This window comes from Pelodiscus sinensis, chromosome 25 (genome assembly GCF_049634645.1).
Source record: "Pelodiscus sinensis isolate JC-2024 chromosome 25, ASM4963464v1, whole genome shotgun sequence".
Taxonomy (NCBI): Eukaryota; Metazoa; Chordata; order Testudines; family Trionychidae; genus Pelodiscus; species Pelodiscus sinensis.
Window position 1 is genome coordinate 10,262,645 of NC_134735.1, and position 14,530 is coordinate 10,277,174.

At 56.7% G+C, this 14,530-nt stretch overlaps 1 protein-coding gene across 1 annotated transcript in view; it reads right to left on the minus strand.

The window, feature by feature from the left end:
* EPHA10 (EPH receptor A10) overlaps positions 1–14,530 on the minus strand; it is a 147,453-nt gene that overhangs the window by 21,515 nt on the left and 111,408 nt on the right. The window contains exons 8-11 of the mRNA XM_075908666.1: positions 12,751–12,859; positions 9,479–9,534; positions 5,576–5,701; positions 698–883 (exon numbers count right to left, since the gene is read on the minus strand). Of these exons, the coding sequence (XP_075764781.1) occupies positions 698–883; positions 5,576–5,701; positions 9,479–9,534; positions 12,751–12,859 (477 nt within the window). The remainder of the gene's footprint in view (positions 1–697; positions 884–5,575; positions 5,702–9,478; positions 9,535–12,750; positions 12,860–14,530) is intronic.

The following is a 14,530-nucleotide window of genomic DNA, read 5'->3' on the forward strand; positions in this document are numbered from 1 at the left end:
CAAGTCCTGTCACCTCCTGTGCCTCACTTTCCCCAACATACTGGGCTAACAATACACATCTGCCTTCTGCGGAGGGTGGCGGGGGCCCTGGTTGAAGGGGGCCATGTTACAGTGACTAGTCACCCTACTTTATGGCATTCACTCTCAGAACTACACCTCTTAAAAGGGCCAGGAAAGCGAGCGAAGCGTGGGATTCTCTCACCACTAGTCAGCACCACACTGCCAGGAATTGCCGGGGGTAGCCCCTCTCTCTGAGGCAGGGAGCAGGAATCCCAAACTTTTCAAGCTGAAAGCGAGAGGGTGGGGATAGGGATCTGTGAGCCTGGTGCATCTGGCTTCCCATGCCCCAGGAATGGATTCAAAATCAAAGTCACAAGGGGTTTGGCGAGTATCGGCCTAGATTAATGGGCCCAGTCATTAAAAATAACCCAAATCTGCCCCATTTGGAACAGAAAGGAAGTCCTGTGGGGCTGTGTCTCAGAGACCTAGGACCCTAGGCCGTTTGGGGTTGAAGTGGATAACACACCTACCCTACGGAAGGGGAAGGCTCATGCACACGCCTTGCTTGAACCCAGCATAGGTCAAACCAGTGCTGCCCACGCCAGAAGCACCAGGCCTAGCGCAGAGCGGGGAGAGCCTGGTCCGTGTGGAACGTGAGGAGCTTGCGCACCACCACGCCCGGGTCCGTCAGCCTTACCTCTGGTGATGACGCCCTCCAGGCGGATGACGTTGGAGTGGTCAAACTGGCCCATGGTGCTGGCCTCTGCCAGGAAGACGCGCTTCTGCTTGTCGGAGCAGCCAGCTCGGAGGGTCTGGATGGCAACTGGGAGCTCTCTCTTGCTGGGAAGTTTCAAGCAGCCCCGGCAGATTTCTCCAAACTCTCCTGCGCCATGGGAGAGACAGGAGTTAGCATCACCAGTGGCAGGAGCGCAGACGTTCGATGGCCCCGGGCGTGGGCATTTGAAAGAGGTAAAATCCCCCAAGCACGCTGCGTAGGGCTGTTTTCATGCTGCCGTTCCTCTCTGAGCTCGGCTAGCTGCTCCCTCGGCCGTTCACTGGCCATGAAAAGGGGAGCTGTTTCTACGGCTGATTTTATTCATGGCTATTTCAAATCCTTCCCTATTGGTGTGCAGAACGGGGCCACACCCATCTGCTGCAGGGCCAGAGTGTCTGACACAGACCAACGGGTAGTGCTGCTCTTCTAGAAAGCCAGGTCCCCTTCTGGTCGCACTTCCTTCCAACAGGACTTTTGTCTCTGGACCCGCAAACACTGTGATCTGGGAGCACAGATGCAGGTCCAGTGCGTGTGGACAGGGTGTCTGAGTGCCTGGCTCACCAGACAGATGGGCTCTGCCCTCCCGTAGCAGGGATCTATCCCCCTAGAAACGCTCCGGGGGAAAATCACCCACAACACAAAAGGGTGAATTAATGTCCCTTTAAAAATTCTCAACCTAGCCCCCGTTTAGCATCTTCCCCCACTTCTGGGGGGCGTCTGGACTAGCTGTGAACACGCCGATCTTGGAACTAGCAGCTCCCCTGGCGCAGCAGCCAAGCACACACTGCACTTCTGGAGGATTTCCATGAACGGGAGATTATCTCCCAGAGACCAAGACAGTCCTCACTGGGATCCAGCTCTGTCCTCTCCCCAGCCACCCCACCTGTCCGTTCTCCAGCCAGTCTCCAGCCTGCATGAAAAGTCAGGGCTTCTTGAGACAGAACTTTCTGCTCCTTGTAGTCACAAACGCGGGAGCACAAAGGAACAGATTCTAAAGAGAACAGGAGAACTTTGGAGTGACAGGGAAAACCCAATAGATTTGAAGAGCTTTATTAAGCGGAGAGACAGGAATCCACACAGTCACTAATACAAACCATTTTACATTCCTCCTCTTTAAACACCTACCCTAGTTGGATTTCTTTTTCGCTAAAAGAAGTTCAGAATCGTTGGGCCTGTTTCTCTGCCAGGCAGCTGCTAAGATTCCACTGTCTAACAATCGCATTTTGTTTCCCTGTTAACATTTAAGCTGCTGGCTAAACTACCCCCCCCCCCCCCAACCTACCCCAATAATTGTTGTGGGTTTTTTTTAATGATCTTCTCTTTGGGAAAATGACACCCAGAACACCATGGCCTCCACAGATCTAGCTTGCATTACCAATTAAAGCAGGGGGGCAGAACCTGTTTTTGGGTCAGGGGCCGCTGACCCACAGAAAAATCAGCTGGGGGCCGCACACAAGTGAGAAGCAATGTGAGAAGCCCCTGGCTGAGAAGGAGAAAGACACTCCCCTTATTCCTCTTGCACACCAGAGCCTAGGGGGTAGGTTTTGTGTGCTCCAGCCCTGTGGTGGGTGGCAGGGAGTCTGGTGCACCAACAAGGGCTCCCCAATGCTGAGTCTCAGGGGCCAGATCCAGGCCAAGCTGGGGACCCCCCTGGGCCTGAGGTTCACCTCCGCTGAATTAAACCTGCATGGATTTTAATTTGCTTTGGTGTTTTTGGCCATAAAGTCGCCGGAAATCAATACATCGTTAAAAAACTTCATAATCATAAATCGTTTTTATGCCACTGTCAACCTGCTAAGAAGCAGATCGTTGTCGGCGTTCTCTGTGAGAGGCTGCTCACATCACCGTACACATCGCCGGAGGAAAATAAACAGGGACATGAAAATCAAGCTCAAGCACAAAAGACTAACCCACCACCCTCTGCTCCAAGCCTACAAAACCAGCCAGGTTCACAGGGAGACCTGAAAACCCCGAAGTAAGCCAGGAGCAGGAAATCTGTGGGGGGGGTGTCTAAACGACACAGCTCCATCGACGGAGCCATGTAGATGAGGCTGATCGGCAGAGGGGAATGAAGCCCCAATTTAAAAAATCGCGGCTTCATTTAAATTTAAACAGCTGCCGCGCTCTGCCGACCAGCTGATGATCAGCAGTTTGTCGGCAGATCGGGGCAGTCTAGACGCTCACCTGTCAACATGAAAGCTCTTTGTCAACCTCCTCGGTAAATCTCATCCCACGAGGCATAAGGGGAAGGTCAACAAAGAGCTTTCATGTCAACAGGGGAGCGTCTAGATTGCCCCGATTTGCCGACAAACAGCTGATCATCAGCTGGTCGGCAGAGCGCGGCAGCTGTTTAAATTTAAATGAAGCTGCGATTATTTAAATCGCGGCTTCATTCCCCTTTGCCGATCAGCCTCATCTACATGGCTCCGTCGACGGAGCCATGTAGTTTAGACACACCCTAAATGGCTTTAAGAGCCCCAACGAGGCTCCCAGCATCCTAGAAAGAGCTGGACTGCCCACACTGGCTGTGATTCGTTCCTACCCTGGGGCCTGCTGGGGTCCCCCTGCACAGAGCACCGCGGCCCTCAGCCTGCTGGTTTCAAGGGAGCTGGTGAAAGGCACCATCCTCTCAGTGATTCCCAGGGATCTTGGGCCTCCCTCCTTTACCATCACTGGCGTACGTGACAGCTGCTGCAGGGCGGCACTCCGTTCTCAGAGGGCACCTCGCTCCATTTTACTCCCAGGCCCGGGACCCTCCGCTCCAATGGGATGAGCCGAGTTGAACTCATCCCGCGGCCACCAGCACAGCCCCAGTGGGATGCACCGTGAGTATGTGCGTGTCTCCCATTCCCTAGGATCATGGGAGACAGGGCCATGAGGGCTACGGGGGGAAACGAGGGGCTTACACCTCCTGCCCTTTGTTACACTTGGTCAGGTCCTGCCATGGCCACCATCCAAATGTCTCCACCTCAGTCAGAACCAGGTAGCTGTCTCCCAGCTGCACCAGAGGCAGCACCAGAGGAAACCTCCCCATGGAAAGAAAACTGAGGGTTGTATTTCCACACTGGCAATAATGCCAGGGGTCCTCTTCCAGAGCCAAACAGGCAGGCTAAGGAGCTGCTGTGAACAGGCCAAAATGGCTCAGTCTCCTGCAGGGGGTGAGGAGCATCTTGGAACGCGTCGGCAGGGAAAAGCTCTGGGTGAAAAGCCTGCGTTAACAGGTCCTCGCACCCCTGTGGGCGACCCCGCTGGTTTCTGACAGTGCCTGTTCGCGAGTGACTTGCCTAAATCGCACCAGCTGCGTGCGGTGGAGAAGCGGCACTTCTGGGCTCAGCGCCTTACAGCCGCACGGAGCAAAGCCCCAACGCGGCCCTGACTGCAAAGTGTCAGACTTGGGACCAGCGGGCCAGATCCACACCTCAGCCAGCCTTTCCCACCCCCCCCCCCCCCCCCGGCTCAGGCCCTACGGTCACAGCCGCAGCCTCCGGGCGGACAGTTTAGCTGCAACACTTTGGTGGGTTGTTTTGTCATCTAGACAAGGCACGAGTGCTGCACAATCTCTCTACTCCCCAAGTGCTTATACAGCCCTATCCTGGCAGTGTCTGGCACCTCCTAAGTATTTGCAAGCCAAAATATGGATAACACGCTGTCTCTTGCTCCTCTTGGGCAGTGGGAGGTAGGGATGCGAAAGGTTAACCGGTTACCCTAAAAGGGTAATGCTCAATGGTTCTGGTTAACTGACATAGGCTGGAGCAGCTCCCCACCTGGCCTGGGCAGGGGGTTGCTCCAGCCCCACAGGGGGCCCTCCTTGGTCAGGGGCTGCTCCAGAAGGGGCTGAGAGCTGGGAGCCAGCAGCAACCCCAGACTTCACGAGGGGACTAGGAGCCAGCAGGCAGCCCCAGCACGGGGCTGGAGGCAAGAGCCCCATGGGCTGGGGGCTAGCCAGCCAGGCTGGAGCGGCCCCCAGCCCGGATCCCATGTGGTCGGTTATCGGTTGAACATTACGTCGACCTAACGTTTAACTGGGATTTTACACCCCTAGGAGGAGGAACTCTGGTCCCAGAGTGGAAGAGGCAGGGGCTTGGATATTGCCCAGCTTCTGGATCTGTTCTGTACTCGCCCCCCTCCTGGCTCCCTAGGAGGGGGCCAGACAATGGCCGGAGAGCTTAGCCCATGGGCCACACGGTTCTGCTTTTCCAGACAGAAACCTCTTGGCGGCTGTCACCACGCACTGCTCACCGATTGGATTTACAGTTTTGCTCACGTCCCTGCTAATGGCAGGAGCTGCATGGGGGCTCTGTGCCTGGCAAAGCCCGAGGCCAGACCGAGCCAGGGGTGATACGGAGCTGGGCCACACTCGCCTGAGACTGTGGAAGGGTTTTTGTGGGGTGAACAATGTCACCGAGCATGCCAGCCCAGCAGCACCTGCCGGTGGGGTAGTGAGCTCTCATTGCACTCCCTGTAGCTCCTGGAGGGGTGGTCTGGCTGAGGACCAGTGCCCAAGGGCAAAGGCTGAGGAAGAGTGGAGCTGGGAGGCAGGTTGTGACTTGGAAATCCTGCCTTAGCCTCCTAGAGCCCTGGGAACCCCGCTGGGAAGTAGCCCTCGCCAACCTGTGAAAGAGGAATTCAAATCCAGCTGCTATGAGGCTGCAGATCCACACCCAGCGCCCATCCGATGCGCCGAGGATGGTGCCACCTCTTCACACGGATCAGTGTGTCCCTGGGGCACAGACGTGCTCAGCCCGGCGGGGATGCCTCTCTGCCGAGCGCCCCAGGAGCCTCTCGAACGAGAACACTTGCCTGTTCCAATGATCCGCTCGATTTTGATACTGGAGTTGTCGAGCTCTTTGGCAAAGAGGTGTACGGCCTGCATAGGATCCTCGCAGGTGTCGGGGTCAATGTACGTCCTCCGGGTTGGGATCTTAACTGCAGTGAAGAGGGGGAATAAGCAGAGCGTGGGTGAGAAGATACCGTGTGTTACCTCTGCACAGCATTTGCCCAGCCAGGATCCCGCTGAGCTGGGGACAGGAGAGGAAGGGGGCAGAGGGTAGGCCACAGGAGCTCTGCCCTTTGGTTTCCCAGCCAGCTCTGCAAAACAACCTCCTCCAGCCCCCACCCCCTCCAGACCACCCTCCTCGTCTCCAGCCCATCCAACTCCTGCAGCTGAGCACTCAGCAAACACAGACACCAAACATTCGGTAGCACCCAGCGCGCCAGGCACCAGCCTCTGCAGCCACAAGAGCTGGGCTCGGACCTGGAGCAACAGCCTCCATCTGGAGTTAATTCCACTAACATCTTTGCTGTTTAAAGATCAGCTTAACGAAGACCGAGACGACAATAACGTCCCTGGGGCCTTGCAACCTCGATCCTCCAGCAGGGCTGTTTGGGGCCCCTTGTCGAGACGGTCTCCTGTCTGAGTAGCAAGGGGCAAGCAGCCTACAGTACACACATGGCTGTTCCCAGCCCCGCCGGCACTGGGGAGACCTTCGCAAGGCCCTTGCCCTCAGTCACCGCCCAAAACGACCATGGGCAAATGGACCGTCCTCGCCTCTCCGCACTGGGGATGTAAAATGCCATTTCATTGGTTAACTGGTTAAACCTCCCCTCCCAGCCCCCGACACCTGCCGCTGGAGCAGCCCCCTGCCCACGGCCGGCGGGAAGCTGCCCCAGCCCCACCGGTTAACCGGGACCGGTAAGCTTCATGCATTTAAGGGTAAACTGCTTAACCATTCCCAGCCCAACTCTGCGCTAGCAACGACATGCAATGAAGTGAGGGAGGCCGATGTCACTGTTGTCTATGGAAACAATCCCCACGGCCAGGGACCAGGCCTTCCTCCCCGCTGAGGCTACCGGCACATCGACACAGCGCCGTTCTGAACCAGTCCCGGCCTCGCTGCTCCCACCCTCCGAGCTCCTCTCCTGCCCGCGCTACCACGGACCCCCTCTAGAGAGGCAGCCCCGGCGGCCACCGGCAGGTTTGCGCCATGCAGGGAGGGCTGGTCAGAGCTGCCATTAGGACGTGCCCGGAAGCACGGCTGGGATGCTCTCGGGAGCTGAGTGCAGGAGGAGCTTTGCTTCCAGGACTGATGGAACAAAGACGCTGCCTCTCCCCTGATCTACCTCAGCAGGAGCCTCCTGGCATGACGCGCTGCACTAGCTAACCCCTCTGAGAGGCGGGGCTCTAAGGCTGTGTCTACACTCGCGGCTTCTTGCGCGGGTAATATGCAAATGAAGCTAAGCGTGGAATATCGCCGAGCCTCATTTGCATACCTAATGAGCCACCATTTTTTTCAGAAGAGGCTCTTGCGCAAGAAGGAGCGTCTACACTGCCCCTTCTTGAGCAAGAAAAACCCTCTTGCGCAACGCCGTTACACCTATTACTTTTCAGGAAGAACGGCATTGCACAAGAGGGTTTTTCTTGTGCAAGAAGGGGCAGTGTAGACACTCCTTCTGGTGCAAGAGCCTCTTCTGAAAAAAATGGTGGCTCATTAGGTATGCAAATGAGGCTCGACAATATTCCACGCTTAGCCTCATTTGCATATGACGCGTGCAAGAAGCCGCGAGTGTAGACATAGCCTGGCAGTTTGCTCCCAAGCTCCTCCCGGGAGAAAAGGGAACCGTTGCCGCTGCCTGTTCTTACACAGCCCTGCCCAAACAGGGACGACGGCCTCCAGGTGGATCCTCGCCTACCTGAGCCGTCTCTGTGGCCGAGCCCTTCAGCAGGGCTCGTTATAACCGGCAGCTGCGTTGGACAGCAGCACGGATTGGAAAGCCTCCCCCACAGGCCACCACCGTCTGCTAAACGGTAATGCCGGGCACCGCGTCCGGGAGAACTACGTGCACTGAGAGCCACTCGGGTACAAAGAACGTCGCACTGCCCAGGTGGGGACTAGAGAGGTAAAGGGGTAACTGGTTAACTGGTTACCCGGTAAGCACCTTACCAGTAACTGGTTAACTGGAGCAGCCCCTGCCTGTGGCATCGCAGGGTTGGCCTGCCCTCGCCAGAGCAGCCCGCAGTGTGGCGGGCCAGGTAAGCCTGCTGCACCACGGGCCGGGGCTGCTCCAGCCTGGCCAGGCCCGTTGCATCGTGCTGCGGGTCGGTGGCTGGCGGCTCCATGGTTAACTGGTTAAACACAGGGTTTAACCGGTTTCCTTTTTAAATGGCAGTTTCCGTTCCCAGTGGGGACTAGGGATGTTAAATGGTGGTTAGTAAGCGAATCGCGCTGTTGATGGGATTAGTCAATAAGGGGCTTTGCGGCAGCTCTGCTTTTTAAATGTAGTAAGAGGTGCCAGGATGTTACTACATTTAAAAAGCAGAGGCGTAGCAAGCAGTCCTGGCTTGCACCGGGTCCCCTGCTACACCTCTGCCTCCCCTGTCCCCCGCCGAGATCAAAAGCTGGTCCTCCGCCAGCACCGGCTCTTGCTTCTCTCCCACTTGCTGCCTCTGATACAGAGGCAGAGGGTGGGGGGGGGGTGACTTGACTATCCAATAAGCCTAGGCTTATCAGGGAGTTGGCTACTCGGTCGCTTACATCCCTAGTGGGGCCCAGTCTTCCTCGCAAGCTGTGCGCTTGGGCGGTCACCCAGCAGATATTCCAATACCGCCCAGCTGATTAGCAGAGCGCCCACAGCTGGCAGCAAGTGTTTCTACTGGTGGTGCCCATCCGCACATGCCGCAGTGCACAGAACAAAATTCATTCCGCCCATGGATGGAAATAATTAGCAGAATCATTGGTGGGGACTGGCGCTGCCACTCCCGGGGTCCCCTGTAATCCTTCATTTTAAATGCCCGGACAGGAGCATGGTGGCTCAGCTGCTCCTGGAGCATCTGCTCCCAGCTCCACAGTGCCGGGTGCCCTGCTCTCAGGGTTCAGCCTTGCTCCACCCAGCGGGGCCAAGAATTGGCTGCGTTTCTGCACGTTCCCAACAGGCAGGGGCTGTGTGCTGCAAGTGGTGCTCCCGGGGGGGCTGAACCGGCAGCAAAGGCCATTCCCCCGTCTGCTGAACACAATTCCACGGAGCACACAGAATGCATGCGGGTCCTACGGCCTTCTGCCTGGGAACGATCGCCCCCAAGCTTCGGAGCAGGGCACCAGGAGCAACCCCCTCCTCCCGCCTCACTGACAGGTAGCCCAAGAAACCGCGGCCGCAGCACCCCCTCTTCCCCTGCAGCGACCGCCGCAAAGCCTTGTGTGACAAGCGTCCGGGCTCTGCGGCAGGGAGCAGCGGAGGAGGCGTGTGCTTCACCGGCATATGCCAGGAATCAAATAAACTCCTCAGCTCTGACATCTGCATTGCCTTTGACAACTGGTGTCTGCAAAATTATCCCTGCCTGAGAACCAAGAGAGGCCCCAGCAAACAAACGCCCGCTCCCCCGGCGCTGTATGTGAAGAGCTGACAGAATAATTCATACGCCCTCGAGAAAGCTGAAAGCATCTCCATTTCCTGTGACATGCCGGCGACCTCCCCGAGCAGCCCGCGCGCCGTGTGCAGGAAGGACGGCCACCGGCTTATGAAGCTGTCAAGCCAGCTGTCTCCGGAGAGCCGTGCTGTGCTGAGCGAGGCTTCTCCGGGATAAGACAGGATGACAGCTCATCCAAAGGCAGGATTCCGGCCGCGCAGCAGAGAGCAGGGTTATGAACAACCATCAACCCCGCACACCCCACGCGATCTGACCCAGCGCGGGGGCCGGGTGGCACTTACAATGGAAGTACAGCTCCTCGTCTCCGTCCTGGCTGGCTTTGCTGTACCCACACTGTCTGCAACGAGACGCAAATGTTCACGTTAGGCCCTGGGGTGCGACTCTCCCCTGGATACAAAGCCCCACGTGACAGTGCCTGTGAGCACCGTTCAGCCCCCCAGTATGCACCAGCCCAAGGAGCCAGCTGCCATAAGTAAGAACAGCCAGACTGGGACAGACCAATGGTGCATCTAGCCCAGTATCCTGTCTGCCAACAGTAGCCCCAGAGGGAGGGAACACAACAGATAATCCTCATGTGATCCCTCCCCTGTCACCCATTTCCAGACACAGAGGGTAGGGACACCATTCCTAATAGCCATTGATGGACCTAACCTCCGTGAATCTATCTAGCTCTTTTTTGAACCCTGTTAAAGTCCTAGTCTTCACCACATCCTCTGGCAAGGAGTTCCACAGGTTGACTGTGCGCTGAGTGAAGAAAAACTTACTTTGGTTTGTTTTAAACCTGCTGCCTATTCATGTCATTTAGTGACCCCTAGTTCTTATATTGTACTGCCAGGGCCAAACAAACCTGCCCCTTTAGCCCCTTGGCTCTCTGTGTCCTGACCCCAGCAGGAGAGACTTGCTGAAGCAGGGACTGAATGTGGAGCTGCAGCTCCAGCTGTGGGAGTGGAAGAGCATAGGGGTGACTCTGCAGCCCAGCAGCAAGTGACTGGGGGCAAGCCACGCAGAGTGGGCACAGGCGGATCTTGGGCGGGGGTGGCAGCCAGCAAGAGGCAGGTCGAATCCCAAGCAGCAGCAGCATCAAGACAAGTCCCGAAGTCCCGTCCCAGGGATGGTGACAGAGCAGCATCTTCGGGTCCTTTCCAGTCTGCAGTAAGTGCACCCCGGGCTCCATACGCCGGTCGTTGTGCCCGCTAGCCTGGCACACTGAGCCCTTTTGCCAGCTCAGTCCTGTGGCTCACTCAGATGGGCACATCCTGCGACAGGGCAGAGAAGCGCCTTTGCCCGCACACCTGTAATCTCAGCCTCCACTTGCTGTTTTAGTGAGGACGCGGGTCAAGCACCCTGGATGGACGGACTCTCCCCCGTGCAGCAAGCCACTAAGACATCAGGGTTTCAGGCATGACGCTATCAGCGCAACAGCCTGCTCCCACTGGGACCTGCAGGGACTCCTATTCGTACAGACATCTGCATCCCACAGGAACGCCCGGCACCAGCCGCAACCCCCCGCTGCCCATGGCAAAGCTGTTTCCGCCTGGGGCTGATGCTGCCCTGCCGGCGTCTCAGGCAACCGGACCCCAGTGAGGACCGAGCAGGAGTCGGAGGCTTTGCCAGGCGTCAGGTGGCCTCTGTCTCCAGGAGGTCCATTTGGTGAATAAACTGAAAGCACAGCCAATGCCACGCCCTGCGGCTCCTCCAGCAACTTCAAACTCCGCCCCCCCACCCGCCGATACCTGCCCCACGCCGGTGGGAGGGGCTTTACATCAGGAAGGGACTTCCCTCCAAAGTAGCGACCCCAGAGTCTTGCATCAGAGCCGCCTGCCCAGGCAACCCATGAATCAAGCCTTCCCGCCCTCCGAGCTGAACTGCGGCAGCCAGCGTGAGCCTGGCTCTTGGAGCCCAGCTATTCCGGAGCCCCCTTTGCTGCGGCAGCAAGGGGCCTGGGGTTGCCCAGGAGGTGCACTTCTTGGAAGCGAGCGAAGGGGCTGTTCCCACCCCTGGCCTGGCGTCACACAACACACGAGTCTGCACTTACAATGTTTTATTACCCTCTCCCTTTCAATTGCGCTCATTTGGGGCTCAATTTAATCTTTTAAGTTAAAAATTACAGCTCGTTACACGGAACCATCTGTCAGATGAAAGCAAACGCCGCTCCGAACCCTTTCCCTTGTGCCAGCAGCCCTGGCAGGAGGAACGGAGACCAGCGGGAGTGGCTCCGAAGATAGCACAATTATCCGCTTCGTGTACTTTCCCATGCAGTTTGGAACTCCAGCTGCCTGGGTCTCACCCAGCCGTACACGTCAGGGCAAGACCCAGCCAAATCGATACCCTGAGCTGTCGAAAAGCCCCGATTCAGCAGATTGCCAGAAACAGAGATTCTAAAAATGATAAACTAACTTTAAGGAATTTCTATCCTTGATTTACTAGCTGGAAAAGTGAAGCGCTTCACCCTGCGTGGAGGTGTCCCAATGGAGCCCACTGGCTACGCACGCCCTTCAGTGCCCAAACCACAGAGGGTGTAAGACGGCTGCAGTTCCAAGACTTAGCCGGGGACAGTAGCCGAATCTGCAGAGACTCTTGCTGCTCTCTCTGAAGGTCCCCAGGGCTGGCCAGCACGGTGGGCACATTGAAAGCAATGCAGAGAATCCTGGGGGTTTAGTTGTTATCAACAACAGCACGCAAATTCTCTCAGATTTCGCCCTCCAGGTTCATTTTCCCAGTCACGTCATTAGATCGCTGGCTGCAGACCCAGCTCAGTTTCAGCTTCCCCCACTGTGCGTACCCGTAGCCCCTCTGACCTCAGTAAAATGACTCAGGCCACATCCACACTAGACATGGAAAGTCGGGTTAAGGTATGCAACTCCAGCTACGTACATTCCATAGCTGGAGTCGGCTTACCTTAAGTCGAGCTTGGCACCCTCTTCACAGAGGGAGGCCGACAAGCAAACACTCCCGTCAACTTTCCCTTACTCCTTGCAACTGCCAAAAGTATCGGCGCCAACCAGAGCTGCCATCCGTGTTCGACTTAGTGGGTCTTAACTAGACCCACTAAATCAAACACCAGAAGATTGATCTCCAGCATGGCAAAATCACAGCACAGCCTGGGCCATGTCAGACGCAGGATGGGTTTGACCGCTGGCCAGCCAGCTCCCAGGGGAGCTTGAATGCCACTCGCTGCTCCGGGCTGTGCGCACAGATCACACGGGAATGGCCAAAGCACTTTTCGGTTCCCAAGCCCTGTATCCCCACCGGGTGCCAGGCACAGATACTGACTAGTCCAAGCCTGGCACAGGAAGGTGAAGGCCATCCCTGTGCAGAGGTCCAGCTCTAAGCCTTGCGCAGGCCTCCTATGAGTGGCTTTGACCCTAAGGTCGTCACACATGCAATCCACAGGGCAGAACGTGGCTGCTACAGAGACGTGTCTTTTTCCCTTGCCCCCCAGGCCCCAGCTGCTTCATTAGGAGTAGCAACTGCAGCGAGCCAGCAAGCCGCCCCGGGAAACCCTTGGGTCTCTAACCCTGTGCACAACAGCAGAGGTGTCAAGGCTGCTCACCTCCTCCAGATCATCACGCCGATCACCATGGAAACCAGCACGATCAGCCCAGCGATGGCGACCACCACGATGATGACGACAGGGTTCTGCTCCCTCGACACCACCGTCACTGCCACGGAGGGAAGCGGGAGAGAGGTTAGGCCTGGATTCCCTTCTGCACACAACTCCAGAGCCGCCTGCAGGGCCCTGGCTGGTGCTGCATCCCTTCCCCAACGGGATCAGGGAATCTAGCGCCCAGGGCAGGGCCCTGGCAACATGTGCCCACACCTAGCGTGCCAGGGCACCAAGCTCCAGGGCACCCGACAGCACTTCCTGCATCACCGGCTGCTTAAACACTAGGGGCTCATCGTAAACGCAACCGGAGAAGGGAACAAAACTCTGGGTATTTCTAGGGCAAAACACCAGGATGAAAACCTGTCAGGCTTTTTCTGCATCATAAAGAACCAAGAAAGGGGACAAAGCAGGTCCCCTCTTACAGCCTCCGTTAGTAGGGTTGCCAGGTGTCCGGTATTGGACTGGACAGTCCGGTATTTGCAGCATGAGCCTGGTAAAAAAGACCCTGTTTTTCTCAGACGGAAGGCCACTTGGGACATTCTTCCCCACTGCGTTTCGTGAGGGGTTTGGGTTTTTTTTACTCAACAACTTTTGGTCCTTTTTTTGTTGTTGTTGCTCAACCAAAAAATGCAGGTGCATCACAGGGGCACCCCAGGGGGACACGTAGCCCATGGGACATGCAGGAGTTTTCCAACGGGTCCATCGTCAGCTCATCTAGGGATCTGCCTCGCTTTACACCAGGGTGCAGAAAAAGCACTAGCGAAGTCAGCGCCAAGTACAATTTCAGGCGGACAAAATGAGAAAGTCAGCCACTGTTCAGTCTTATGGGGGAGGGGAACCTTTTTTGGGTCGGGGGCTGCTCACCCACAGCACAATCAATTGGGGGCCACACACACACACACACACACACACACACACACAAGAAAAAAACCTCACACCCTCGCTGATGTGGCCCTCGACTGAGAAGTAGAAAGACACTCCCCACATTTTCCTCACGCACCAAAGCAGGGAAGCCCAGGTGGTAGATTTTGTGTGCTCCAGCCCCGCAGTGAAGTGGCAAGGGGGAGGGGGAAGGCTGGAGCACCAGTGTGGATTCCCCAATAATGCGGGGAAGCCTTAACCCTCAGAGGCCAGTTCCAGGCACCCAGCCCCCAGCCCCCAGGCCTTAGGTTCCCCACCCCTGTTGGCACATCCATATTTTTAATGTCTGATTTTGTAAGCAAGGAGATGAAACTCAGGGCGATGCAAAACCAACCAGCCTCCTCAACAGGGTGCAATAGGATGGAAAGGTTGAGAGCCCACTGCCCTAAACGGCAGTTTGCAGACGCCGCAACCTCGCCCTGCTGGCTGCCGCGCAGAAGAGATTTCCACCAGGATGCATTTTACATGCTAAGAAGCGACTTTCATGCTGATCCCTTGTTAGCAGCCCACAGACTGCCTGATGGCAGGCCAGGCCTGGGAGCAACGAGTCACCATAGCTAGCGTCAAAGCAGCAAGGGGAGCTCAACATGCTGTTTTCGTAGGGCTGGATTTTTAACTCTTAATTTCACAAGGAGAGCGGCGGCTTGTTTCCAAAGCACATGCCTCTGGACCTAAGCCGGAAGACGAAGTCGTGCCATGCTCCCGGCCTCCCTTTCTCCAAGCTCGGCCCTTCCTCCTGCTAAGCCAGCTTGGGTTCCTCTAGCAAAGATGGAGAGAAACTTTCTCCTGGGGGCGCCGAGCTGTT